The sequence below is a fragment of the Gopherus evgoodei genome, chromosome 2 (genome assembly GCF_007399415.2).
Source record: "Gopherus evgoodei ecotype Sinaloan lineage chromosome 2, rGopEvg1_v1.p, whole genome shotgun sequence".
Lineage (NCBI taxonomy): Eukaryota > Metazoa > Chordata > Testudines > Testudinidae > Gopherus > Gopherus evgoodei.
The window spans coordinates 140213393-140228357 of NC_044323.1; the positions used below are offsets into that span (position 1 = coordinate 140213393).

The 14965-nt window shown below is 39.6% G+C and overlaps 1 protein-coding gene across 1 annotated transcript in view; it reads right to left on the minus strand.

Moving 5' to 3' along the window:
- CDH18 (cadherin 18) overlaps positions 1-14965 on the minus strand; it is a 1009618-nt gene that overhangs the window by 121715 nt on the left and 872938 nt on the right. The window contains 1 exon segment of the mRNA XM_030551747.1: positions 9781-9948. Within this exon segment, the coding sequence (XP_030407607.1) occupies positions 9781-9948 (168 nt within the window).

Below are 14965 nucleotides of genomic sequence, written 5' to 3' on the forward strand. Positions count from 1 at the left end.
GGTTGTTCGCTCTTGAGACTAAAAGGGACCAGACGTCAATCCAGGCTCTCCAAATCTTTCTGAACCAGTCTCTCATGTTTCAAAATTGTAAGTAACAGCCAGGCAAGGCGGATTAGTTTTATTTTTGTTTTCTCAACTTGTAAATGTTCCTTTTTTGCTGAGAGGATTTTACCTCTGCTTGCTGTAACTTTGAATCTAAGGCTAGAGGGGGTTCCTCTGGGCTATATGAATCTGATTACCCTGTAAAGTATTTTTCCATCCTGATTTTACAGAGATGATTTTTACCTTTTCTTTCTTTAATTAAAAGCTTTCTTTTTTAAGAACCTGATTGATTTTTCCTTGTTTTAAGAGCCAAGGGGATTGGATCTGGACTCACCAGGGATTGGTGGGGGGATAAGAAGGGGGATGGTTAATTTCTCCTTGTTTTAAGATCCAGGGGGTTTGGATCTGTGTTCACCAGGGAATTGGTGAAGTCCCTCAAGGCAGCCCAGGGAGGGGAAAATTTTTGGGGGACAGAAAGTACTCCAAACACTGAAATTCTGGATGGTGGCAGTGTACCAGATCTTAACTAGTAATTAAACTTAGAAGTGTCCATGCAGGTCCCACATTTGTACCCTAAAGTTCAGAGTGGGGAAGGAAACTTGACAAAGGCCATTCAGATTATTGAGAGTTGTTTCTTTTTATACAATATTTCCTTGGGACTATATTGATACTAGCTGCTTTTAAAATGACCTAATGTCTTTGGTTCAACAACATTGCTAGGCAGGTGATTCCAAACAATTCTTATTAGGGAATAACCACTGCCCCACCCGCATGTTTCTTATGTTTGGAGCAGTAGGTTGCTGGTCTTTGGATTGACAGTTTTGATTCTCATACCAGCATCAGATAATAAAAGACAAACACATGCCTATTTATTTTTTTCTCATGTCTTAAATCCTGCTGAGAGAATTAGAGAGAAGCCCCATGCTCTGAAAATTTAAAGAAATTGAGCCTGGATAGTTCAACTCTTACCACGCTTACCTTTAATAAAAGGTAAGAAACATTTGCAATTTTTAAATGTAGAACAATCAATGTCAAAGTTTGGGGATTTACTTCATCTGATGTTATCTTGTAAAAAAAGGAGAATAATCAATACATTAAACACAAAACCATTTCAACAAAGGATGTGTCAGTCACTGGCCATTCTCTTTTGGGACCAGAGTTGAAGCTTTATACATATTACTAGTTGAAATAATTGTATAACTGAAAACTTTAAGAACAAGAGAGGAAGAAAATATCAGTTGAGCGGGAGAGTTATGGAGTGTGGCTATCGTACAAACATTGACTTGATTCATGTTTAATGGCAATATTCTGCTCAATAGTTAAAATAATTCCTAAAATGGCACTCTTATATCAGTCTTCATGCCCTCTACAGTTAAGGTCACAAAATAGTTTTCATTAGCACCCTATGTCCTTGCATTCAGATTTGCAAAACATTCACTTTGCGGAGGGGAGGGTAACATTTTTCATGCTTCATCTTAGCTAGATGGTCAGTTTTCCCATTAATCTTAAACACAATCCCATTGACTCTTTCTGAGTTATGAGTTATTTTAAAAACAATTCTGACCATATTTCCTCCCCATTCAGCCAACTAAAAAATGGGTGAACTTTGACTCTAACTTGGCACGCAAGTTTGTGTACTACATTTGAAAAAAAAATTGCTTGGATAAAGATACAGGCAATTGAAATATAATGTACATATGTTTATCAGCAACTACTAGTATTTATTGCTTAATAAAGTCCACCTTTGTGTCATCGAAATGAACCTTTACCTATTGAGGTAGTCTGGATTAAATTTGAGACTCATATCTGATTGAAAGCAATGGGCTGGGGGAGAACTCAAAGTTTTGCAGAAACTTATTTCCAGCTGTTGCAGTATGGTTTGACTGGTGACAAATTTCAGAGTAGCTGGTATAACAGAGCAGCATGGAGGAAATTTCCAGGAGGATCTCATTTTGGAGATTCCTCACATTGAGGCTACATTTACACTACACACTACTTTTGGCAGCTGATAGTGTCTGTCCAGCTACATGCCACAGGGAAAAGCAGGCTGTATCCACACTGCAGTGTTGTAGCTTCATGTGTCAGTGAAAGGTTCGGGCAGAGGGGAGACTGTGGGGAAAAGTTCCAGCAGCTCACTGTTGCCAGAGTCTTTCACTGAGGCAAGAAAAGACTCTATCTAGCAAGGAGGAGGCTGCTGGGAAAGGTCAAGCTGACGGAGCCTTTCCTGGAGTCAGCTCTGACAGCCAGGAGCTGGCAGAGCCTTTCCTTGCTGCTATTTATCTGCTGTCATCATGCCCTATGGCAAAGTAGGGGTCCAGCAGCAGGCACCTGCTGAAGCCTTTCCCTGGTGTCTTCCCACTACCAGAACTGTTCCTCACTGGGGGAGTCTTTTCCTGCAGTGTGGAAAGGCTCCAGCAGTGGGGAGGCAGCGAGACACCACATGTCTAAAAATAACAGTACAGATAGGAAGCATGGCTTGGGTAAATAGACAGCATATAGGATATGTGTTTGCATACAAACTCACATCCCTCATGCATGTCTTTAATCTATTTACCTAAGCCATGCCTCACTGACTACACTCCTAATTATATTCATGATAGGGGGCCCTTTCAGGTGTGTACTCTACATGATGCCAAAAGTGGTGTGTAGTGTAGATGTAGCCTGAGAGCCCTCAAATTGCCCATTGGTCTCTGCTCCCTAAGGCCCAATGTAATGGCTGAATTTTCACAACAGAAAAGGATAGACGGTTTAATTTTTAAGTAGCACCAGCTGCTGAGCTAATCTAAATCCATAGAGGCTCTTATATTTTCCCCTCACCTGCAAGCTTCTCCTTTCCACTAAATTAAGGCTTTTCTGTATGTGTGGGAAGAATATTGATTTTATGTTTATAATTGCCTTTAAGGAAATTATCCTGGCAGCAAAGTTCCCAACTACATGGATCCCAGCTGTTCTTCCTCCCAGACTCTTAAGAAAGATTATATGAAGAGAATTATTAAATAGATTAAATAATCAAACCTTACTGGCAGACAGCATGTAAACCTAAATGCTAGAAGACTATGTCATGTTAAGTTGCAAACTATGTACAAGGACAAGCAATAATTATTGTGGAACAAAAACTCAGCTATGAAACTCACAAATTTAAAAAAAAAAACAGCTTGTGTCATCTTAAAACTGAAGAGCTAGAGGATATTTATTTAGGAAAGAAAATCTTTATAAACATAAAGCTGATAGTTTTGTCTGTAGTTAGGATGAAAATCAACCAACTAAAGGGCCTGTATATGGCCTTATGCACTGATTAAGCCCTTAAAAAACTTAAGTAGATCTTAAGTAATCCTTAAGTGATTCATAAGCCATCTACATAGCAATGGCTTTTACCCTGAGTGAATTATTGCTATTAGATTGCCTTACTAGGAAGAGTTCACAGAGGAACTCCTGAAGGCATCCGATTGTTAGAACATTATCTCTATCTAAAAATGTGTTTCTTCAATCAGACTTTTAAAATTGGTATTATTTAACTACATTAAATTATTTCAATACATCTGGAAATGTGCATTATATATCATGTTTCAGAGCGGTAGTTGTGTTAGTCTGTATCAGCAATAAGAATGAGGAGTACTGGTGGCACCTTAGAGACTAATAAATTTATTTGGGCATAAGTTTTTGTGGGCTAAAACCCACTTCATTGGATTAATCTAGTTAGAGTTGGTATGGCAACACCCATTTTTTCATATTCTCCGTATATATATATCTTCCTACTGTATTTTCCACTGCATGCATCCGATGAAGTGAGTTTTAGCCTACAAATAAATTTGTTAGTCTCTAAGGTGCCACAACTACTCCTCATTCTTTTTATTATATACACATCTACCCCAATATAACGTGACCCAATATAACAGGAATTTGGATATAATGTGGTAAAGCAGCGCTACAGGGGGCGGGGAGGGGGTTGTGCGCTTCGGTGTATCAAAGCAAGTTCGATATAACGCGGTTTCACCTATAATGCGGTAAGATTTTTTGGCTCTCGAGGACAGCGTTATATCGTGGTAGAAGTATATCATGTAATCCCTTTGGGTTTTAGAGAGCATGAGCCAAGAAGAAATGCTGTTTAGGGATGGAAAGAGCCTGGAGAGAAGGAAAGCAACAGGGTTTGTGTGTGTCTGGAGCTCCAGACAGAAGGTCTACAACAAGCAGGCCCTCACAGAGTCTAGCAGCAGACAGCCTACCCAAAGCCTGGGAGGGACACCCCAGGACAGAATTCAGTATGAGCACTCTGCCATAGAGGAATCTTGAGAGAAGGACAACCCAGAGTCAGATCCATTATCACGGCTGCCCAGAGCTGTATGGGGTGGTGAGTACTTAGGCTTGTGATTTTGCTTTGGAAATAAGAAGGAAGGCTGTTACTAGGTGGGGAGGTTGTTGCTCTGTGGGGTTTTGCAGAGAGAGTGGCAGAAGAGGCACCAGAGGGGTGTTGGGGGAAAGTTTACTGGTGCTGTAGATGACCAGAAGCAACCAAGATGCACCATTGGATCGGAACTTTTCCCAGGATTCCTGAACTGTGAGTGCAGGTGCATTACTCGGTATCTGCCCTTTCAGACTGTGGTACCACTGGGCCTGTGGGGCTTTATGTTGAATGTAACCTTGTTTTACCACTCTCCCTAACTTTCCCCATTGTATTATAAATATTTCCCTTTCCTAATTCATTGTACTCTTACAGCATGTGTATGTTCACTCTGGTGGTTTGGAACAGGTGCCCTTTTGGTGAAAGGGACTTGCTCTGCTGAGTTTTTGCGTGTGCCTTTTCTTGGTCAGAGATGCTTGCAGAGCAAACTCCATCTTGGTTACAAGGGCATCAAGTTATAATCATAAATCTGTCTGTGACCATGAGGTTCTCCTTGTATTGCTACTGGACTGGGCCAAACACTGCATCCCATCTCCTAACCGTGGTAAGCCATGAAACTGTAAAGATTCAGTTAGTTCAGAATTCAGCAGCCAGCCTATCCAACAACACTAGCCACTGAGAGACTATTGTTCTGGGGTTAGAATACTGGCATCCTGATGTGGCTACATTTATGGAGTTCACAATAAGAAGTCAATGGGAGTTCTGGGCAATCAGAACCTTGCAGGATGAACACAGTGAAAGCCATTAGCCTGTTCAAACCTATTTATTTATTTAATAACAATAACCTGTTCCATCACGTCTTACAAAAAACACAGATCAGACTTCTTTCTTATAGTATCTCACAAAAGAAAGACATGTGGACCAAAATATATATGTAACTTAAAACTGAATGCTATCTATAAAAGGATTTTTTCCAGATTCCTACATCATTTGGACCCTACTACATTTTACATTTTATACAGTATTAAAAAATTTCACGCAATCCTATGAAATAACTGGAATTTATAAAAAGTTATTATAGTCATGTTTTGTCCTTAATGTTTTGGTTTATGCTATAGAAGTTAATGGATTTGTCAAAATAAGGTCAAAAATTTAATCTGCTGTATAAAATGTTACTTATCCAAGCCAATAAGGGAAGTGCCAGCTGAAGTTCTGGGAGGCAGTGTACCAGGAAATAGTCTCCCCCTTGTTTGTGGGGCCAAAGGAAGATCAGGGCACTCAGCAATTCTCAGGAGGTGCTCATCTCCTTGCAGGATGAGTCCCTAAATACAATAGGATTACTGGAGAATGGCCTGTGGAATCTATAGCGTAGTAAGGCTACCAGAAGAAATGCATTTGTCTGTCCATAACTGGTTCCTTTTGTAAACATTCGCACTTACAACATTCAGACTTGTCAGTTGAAACCACCATATGAGCTGATGATCCTGATGCAAGAAGAAACAGGATCAAACTAAAGAGCAAAATACATAAAAAGATATCCATATTGCACTAAGGCTAAGATCACAGAACATTACTAAAGATAAAGTCTACAGAAGATGGCTATGAAACTTGAAAAGAAGATGAAATTGTCTATATCTAAGATCACAGAGTAGTTCGAGGAACATTTTATGTCAGAGTTAGGGCCCAAAGCTGGGACATTACTCAAATAAGGTAGTCATTGATAAGACTGATCAACACGAACTGGGAAATATATTTTGCTGAAAACCAAAAGCTCCTTCAAGTGAAATGGTGTCTTCCATCTTGTGCTATATTGGCAGTTCATTTGCATTTAGACAATCAATGAGAGGGAAAGGTGGTGAAGGCAATAATGTGGATTAAAAAGATGGATTACTATAGGACAAGGTAACATTGAGGATGCTTAGTAGGGGGAAGTGTATTCTAGAGAGGAATTCATTACACTAAGGTCATACTCTTGCTGAATCATGCACGTGATGAATACTTTTGTTTTGCAAACAGAATTTTTCATATACATTTTTTATATCAGGTATTGTTTTTATTATGTCTAAAATTGTATGTAAGAGGTCCAATCACATTATGAAAATGTATTAATTTGTATATTATATTTCCCCTTTCCTTGTTAGACTGTTGTTGTATTGCAGAAAATCATATTCCTTTTCAGGAGCTATGCTAACAATTTTTGTTATACAATGTTCAAAAACATTTCATTAAATTCTAGCGGCATTACAGTAGCTGAATTAAACAGACATGTTGATCTCATGTGATTTACTTTTTGTGATTGGAGTTTCATGGTTTATATAGTATAGGACAAATTCTACCATCCTTAGTCAAAACTCAAGTTTCTTCAATAAGAGATTTACCTGAGAAAGGCCTGAAAGATCTGGCCTTAACTTAAAATAAATAATACCAACAACAAAGTATACTTATAAATGAAACATAATTTAGGAAAGCTGTGATCAGTGTATCCTTTACAACATGCTCTAATATACAGTCCACACACTGTGTAGATACAAAACTCACCAGGGTGTTGGTCAATAAATAAATTAACAGTAAGGGAACATGAAGTTCAGCCCAATAGTACAGTCAAAGGTGAACAAGAGTAAATGGAGTATACCTTCATCTCATCTGGGACTATGGAGTTTAGTTTAGGTTACTTTACCCATTTTTTTAACCACTACACCACTAGTTCAGCCTGTGTGTTCTCTGGAAACTTGGCTGCCATCAGAGTTCATACATTGGAGTTACTCATCCCCAAAACCTGCCTGGGAGGCAACTTCTACTTTCTGTGATATCCACAGTGAGTGCAATCCACAGCAAGACTCACTAGATGTCTCCTAAAAGGAGCAACATCATCTGCTACTATAGTCTGAAATGCCATGCAATGTAAGGAGATAGAAGTCAGGAGCATGAAGGACATTGGCCAGAGAAGAAAATCAAAACTGAAATTAGTTTTATGAATTTAGCGGTTATATTTCATGTTACAAAGATTGCCCAGTGTTACATCATCTACAAATTTGATGATGGAGTTTGGGAAATTTCAATCAAATTTGTTGAGGAAAGTGTAAGTTATAATCATGCCTTTAGTATTTAAAAGCAAGTTGGATTGAGTGGTTGTCCTCCGTATTATACATTTCAGGAGTAATATATTCTGAAAAGAAAATACTTTGAGCTCAGGAAATCATCTTTTACTCAGCCTTGCCCAGTTAATTAATATGTGTCCAAAGTTTCACAACTGAGATAATTTTGTTTTGTATTTTTGAAAAAATGTTTGTTTGAAGCAGTAAAATAAATTAAAATATATAGAAATATAGCTAACTCTATAAATATTATTTACCCACTTACAAACAAATTGAAAAACATATAAATTTACATAAACAAACACACATACACACCAGACTTGCCAAACTTGCAGGAAAAAAAAACACAGAACTTGGGCTTACTTTTGGCTTAATTGGCTCATGAGTTGCTTGTTGGCTAGTTTTTGGCTTGCAGCATGTTGGGGTTCTTAAGGATTGGCTTGTTTTGGCCTTGTTTTGAAATGGGATTAGCTTGATTTTTGCTTATTGTGAAAGTCAGGGTGCTTATTTACTGTGCGAAAGTTGGCAACTGAGATACATACACACACACGCGTTGGTGTGCATTTCTGTCGGTTTAATATCTAAACATATCCTCCATCCTGACTCCCCTACCCCACATTAAAAGGAAACCACTCTCCACACTTTCTAAAGCTGCTGTGTAATTATGCCTTCTTTGGTTGCTGAATTCTCACCCATCATGGTAATCTAAGACTTTTTATTCCTCAATTAAGATATCTAAATATTACATTTATTCCAATATATGCTGTAGCCTTTATCTTTCTGATGATAATGTGGAAGTGTTAAAGATGGTGGTGGCTATCTTGCCAATTTTATGGGATATAAAACTGAATTAACTATCTCAGACTACGTTTCAAAGGCTCTTCATTGTGCATGTGGGAAGCCCAGCACAAGTATTCATTATTACAAAACTTTTAAAGAGCTTCCTGACTACATAACATTAATTGTCAGAGAATTTTATCTTTCCTTGGAGCTTTGTGATCTCAACTATTCCTGATAAATCTTTTCCTTTAAACAGCTTAACATATTTCCCACTGGGTGTACCTATAGTTGCTAGGCCATTATGTTCTACAGTGGTTCTTAATAATGTCCGAGTCCAGATTACCATACTTTTACTGGCCCTGAGCCAATTTGCAATCAAAAGTAGATTTAGTCATGCAATTTTGGTCTGAAAAGTCTCTTAAATCCTTTTTTTTGGTATTTATTTTTGGTATACTCTGAAGTCTTAGAAGGCTACAACTCCTGTTTCAGAATTCTAAATATATGTGCTGTGTGTCAATACATTTCCTATTCGTTATTTGACTGTGACCTTGTATGCACTTGCAGTTACATGCAGCTACACACCAAGGTGAAAGGCAGGCTGTGCCCACACTCACTGTGCTTTATATTACATGCAGCAGTGAATGTTTCTGGCTGGGGGAGGCAGCAGGGGTGGAGGAAGGCTCCGGCAGAGGGTGGCACTGGAGCATTACACTGATAAAAATAAGCACTGCTTGGGTGTTTAGAAAGCTATGTAGAGTACATACATTAGATGCTCAAGCAGGAAGGGCCCCTTACTCTACTCACCTTAGCAGTGCCTCATCATCTACACTGCTGTTTATATCCATGCTAGCTAAGCGTGCAGTGTCTGTCCTCTACATGACGCCGTAAGTGAAGAGTTACACTAAGAAATTCTTACTTCATGAACATTCTGCCTAACTTGCTATGTGCAAGCATTTGGTTTTAGATATTTAGTATCCACACAACTTACTTCGGGAAAAGGCAGGATTTACTGTACAACACCAACAATAATACTATCATGCTTTGAACTATTATTTTTTATATCAAAAGTGATTTATAAATTTTGTGTATGTGTGTGAGAGATAGAGAGAGAGCATTTGGGGTGGGGGGGCATGTACATGCTGGATTAAATTTATAATTCCCTCCCTGTCATGGGAACAATACAATTAACTTAGTAAATCCATACCATATTATCACGTAATTACATTCCAAAATGGATGAAGCAGAACCCACAGTAGAGTTCTTATATTTTCCCTATTATTATTGTTGTTAATAGTAGTATTATATGTAAAGGGATCATGGTTGGCTTCTGTGCTGGAACTGTATCACATCCTCACATACTATCCCACATGAAAAAGGTGAAAAATAAAACCCCATAAAACATAACTTTTTGTGTCCCCTCTCCACCTGCAATTTGAACAGTGATTGATTTTTCTTAATATGTCACTTCCAACACTAACAATTAATGTGGCTTTTCAAATGAAATACATATTGAACTTTACATACTCTGAGGAAACCTGGGTGGATTGTCGTTGACATCAGTGAGTGTGATATTTACAGTTGTTGACCCTGATAGCCCTCCGACCTGCCCAGCCATATCTTTGGCTTGAACGACAACGGAATAATGCTCTCTGGCTTCCCTGTCCATGTTATGCAAGGCGGTCCTGATGACTCCTGTGATGCAAAGAAAAACAAAAGAAACACCAGTGTTAGCATTTCTGAACAATGGTCAAAGGTAGACATCTACTGAGCCTGTGTTGTCAACAGAGGTAGGACTCAGAACTTCTACGTCTCAGTTGATTAGATTCTTCCAGTTGGTATGCGTACTTCCACCTTTTCATGTTCTCTGTATCTATAAATATCTCCTGTCTGTGTGTTCCATTCTATGCATCCGAAGAAGTGAGTTGTAGCCTATGAAAACTTATGCTGAAATAAATTTGTTAGTCTCTAAGGTGCCACAAGTACTCCTGTTCTTTTTGTGGATACAGACTAACACAGCTGCTACTCTGAACCCTGTCTTTATAACAAAAATAAACCATTTTTAATTGAATTTCTGATTTCTAACCAACAGACTGGAAGTCTCTTGTGTGAAGACAACCAAAGAAAATGGGTTATATAATGTGTTGTGGAGAAATGTTGTTGAGAACTGCATTGTTTTCTAAAACATCTAATATAATTGTAGTAGCATTTGCTAGACAGACAGGTTGCTTGAGGATATGTAGAAATTAAAAACACCACATATTAAAATAAAATGTAATATATCAATAAATAATTACTCCAATTCAAGTAACATAGAAAGACCTCATGGTACATTGCCAAAAAGACAATGTTTTATCTTATATGATAATTGCTTAAGTAGCAGTTTAATTGAAATATTAATGAATATGCATTCATGCTCCACGAGAGAAGTCTCAAATTCCACTATCTGATAGCCATACAAAAATAATCTTTTGTTTTTCCACATAAAGTTTGGCACTATTTTGAAAAGTGACTTTGAAATTGGCACCCTCTTATTTAAGATGCCTTGATCTGCTCCCTGTATCCATTCACAGTTATAAACAGTCGACCTTAGTGAGAAAAACGCATTTTTGCTGCTTTTTGACTCCTGTTTAGCCGAGCAGAGCCGATAGAGCTAGAAATGAGTGAACAAAATATTCTATTTAATTTTACACATCAGCAGCAGAAATGTTTACTAACTTCCAATATCTTCAAGCACACTGATGACAATAGGGTCGTGCATGTATCACATAAGGCAAGACCAATATTACTTTTGTCACTGGTGATACGTTAAATAGAATAACCCAGCTATGTCCTCTGAGCCCAGACTGAGTTTACAAGGTTGGCAGTCAGGAACACCCCTGCTCCCCAACACACTATTATTTGTCAGTGCAGAGCATTTCACACATAAATGGAACTGCAGGACTCCCTTCCCAGAGCAGAGTCCCACTTTAAGATTAAGAATTACAAAAGAATTTGTAAGGGCATTTTGAATCATATTGTTAAACAGAGAAAGAAAATGAAACCTACCGTCAAAGCTTCCTTTAAAAAATGCGTGAAAGACTAAACTTGTTAAAATAAAACTGTTCTGATATGATAACTGTTGCTTCTTTGCAAATTTAAATCATTTGATAGCCATGCAGAAGAACAAACAGGGATATAACAACAAATGCATCAATGGGTGGGGGAACCTGATGAGCCTGGCAGTGAAAGGGGGGAGGGAATCCTAGAAGAAGGGAGACATTCACCGTGGGATAATAGTTAGCTCCTTCCCCTGGGAGTCTCTGGCACCCATTGGCCAGCTGCAGGAAAGAGGTGCTGATGGGTCAGGATTTCCCAGCTCCAAGGATGTAACTTGGCATGGAGGCCACATGGAGCCTGTTTTGATTTGTCCATTCTTACTATACTAACTAGAAAATAAACTTCACATGGATAACCTGTCTAGACTCAATGAACCAAACAACCTAATTTTTAACTATTTGCGAAGCCTCTCACCTGCTGCATGCCAACACATTCAGTGTGTGCACATGTCATAAACAGATAGCTAAGGGTTAATGTCTCTTTCACCTGAAGCACCTGACCAGAGGACCAATCAGGAAACCGGATTTTTTCAACTTTGGGTGGAGGGAATTTTGTGTCTGAGGTCTTTGTTTTCTGTCTGCCTGCTTTCTCTGAGTTTTGGAGAAGTAGTCTCTGCTTTCTAATCTTCTGTTTCTAAGTGTAAGGACAAAGAGATCAGATAGTAAGTTATATGGTTTCTTTTCTTTGGTATTTGCATGAATATAAGTGCTGGAGTGCTTTGATTTGTATTCTTTTTGAATAAGGCTGTTTATTCATATTTCTTTTAAGCAATCGACCCTGTATTTTGTCACCTTAATACAGAGAGACCATTTGTATGTATTTTTCTTTCTTTTTTATATAAAGCTTTCTTTTAAGACCTGTTGGAGTTTTTCTTTACTTCAGGGAAATTGAGTCTGTACTCACCAAGGAATTGGTGGGAGGAAGAAATCAGGGGGAGATCTGTGTGTGTTGGATTTGCTAGCCTGATTTTGCATTCCCTCTGGGTGAAGAGGAAAGTGCTTTTGTTTCCAGGACTGGGAACGGAGAGGGGGAGTCACTCTGTTTGGATTCACAGAGCTTGTGTCTGTGTATCTCTCCAGGAGCACCTGGAGGGGGGAAGGGAAAAAGGATTATTTCCCTTTTTTGTGAGACTCAAGGGATTTGGGTCTTGGGGTCCCCAGGGAAGGTTTTTCAGGGGGACCAGAGTGCCCCAAAACACTCTAATTTTTTGGGTGGTGGCAGCAAGTACCAGGTCCAAGCTTGTAACTAAGCTTGGAGGTTTTCATGCTAACCCCCATATTTTGGACGCTAAGGTCCAAATCTGGGACTAAAGTTATGACAGCACACAGGGAAAATTCTTCAGGATAGTCTGAGAGAATATCATAACAACTTAAAAAAATGGTTAATGTTTTATACAGTTCTTATAAATACAGCTGTAGCTTAGTGTTCTTAAAAACCCCTGATCTATAGGCTTAATTCTGCACATCTGTAATTAAACGAGCAGATTTTACTCATGCAAGTAACCACACTGAAGATGAGATTACTTGTGTGAGTAAGGGTTACTCATACAAGTAAATGTTTTTGGGCTTGTGTGATAAACAGATAGTTAAGGGTTAATGTCTCTTTTACCTGTAAAGGGTTAACAAACAGGGAACCAAACACATGACCAGGGGACCAATCAGGAGACAAGATACTTTCAAATCTTGGTGGAGGGAAGCCTTTGTGTTTTTTTGGTTTTGCTTTGTTCTCTCTGGGCTCTGAGAGTGACCACACGTACCTACAGACTCTCCAATCTTCTATTCCAATTTTGGAGCATGAGCTTTCGTGGGTGAATACCCACTTCCTCAGATGCATGTAATGGAAATATCCAGGAGCAGGTATATATATGTGTGCTAGCAAGCAAGCTAGAGATAACAAGGTCAGTTCAATCAGGGAGGATGAGGCCCTGTTCTAGCAGTTGAGGTCTGACCTCGTTATCTCTAGCTTGCTTGCTAGCACACATATATATACCTGCTCCTGGATATTTCCATTACATGCATCTGAGGAAGTGGGTATTCACCCACGAAAGCTCATGCTCCAAAACGTCTGTTAGTCTATAAGGTGCCACAGGATTCTTTGCTGCTTTTACAGATCCAGACTAACACGGCTACCCTCTGATACTTGACACCATGCAAGGCACTGCATTTAGCCGTATGGAATGGAAATCCATCAACCTCATGAAGAAACTTGCACACATACAGACAGATATCATCTTCCTTTCCAAATGCAAACGGATGGACATCATACCAAATGGACTAAAGGTAAAAAATCCACTGCTATCTACATACTACACAGACCACAGTGAGAGATTATGTCATACTCTGTCAAAAAAACTGAGGAACCACCTGATCAGCATCCTATACAGCAAACAGGAAAAACATCAAAAAGAGCCCTCCAACCTGGAGACTCTCATTAATAACCAAACTTCTATACAAACGGACTTCACTAGAATAAGACAGGAGATCTACATTACTCACTTCACCTCTCTTCAAAGGAAAAAGGACTGTAAGCTGTCTAAACTTCCTACCTGCCACATGGGGCCACAACAGTGGTACCCCTAACCCACCCAGCAATATCGTCAATCTATCCAACTACACACTCAGCCCAGAAGAAAAGTCTGTCCTATCTCGGGGACTCTCTTTCTGCCCTGCCACCCCCACCGACATGATACAGTTCTGTGGCGATCTGGAAGCCTACTTTCGCCATCTCCGACTCAAAGAATACTTCCAGGACAACACTGAACAGTGCACTGATACACGGGTGCCCTCCCACCAACAGCACAAGAAAAAGAACTCCACATGGACTCCTCCTGAGGGTCGAAATGACAGCCTGGACCTATACATTGAATGCTTCCGCCGGCGTGCACAGGCAGAAATCGTGGAACAACAACATCGCTTGCCTCACAACCTAAGTCGTGCAGAACGCAATGCCATCCACAGCCTCAGAAACCACCCTGACATTATCATCAAAGAGGCTGATAAAGGAGGTGCTGTTGTCATCATGAACAGGTCTGACTATCAAAAGGAGGCAGCCAGACAACTCTCCAATACCAAATTCTACAGGCCACTTCCCTCAGATCCCACTGAGGAATACACTAAGAAACTACAGCATCTACTCAGGACACTCCCTACACTAACACCAGAAGAAATCAACATACCCCTAGAGCCCCGACCAGGGTTATTCTATCTACTACCCAAGATCCACAAACCCGGAAATCCCGGACGCCCCATCATCTCGGGCATTGGCACTCTCACTGAAGGACTGTCTGGATATATGGACTCTCTACTCAGACCCTATGCCACCAGCACTCCCAGCTATCTCCGCGACACCACTAATTTCCTGAGGAAACTACAATGCATTGGTGACCTCCCAGCCACCATGGATGTAGAGGCTCTCTACACAAACATCCACACACAGATGGAATACAAGCTGTCAGGAACACTATCCCTGATGATGACACAGCACAACTGGCTGCTGAGCTCTGTGCCTTTATACTTACACACAACTATTTCAAATTTGATGACAATATATATCTCCAGATCAGTGGCACTGCTATGGGCACCCGCATGGCCCCACAATATGCCAATATCTTCAT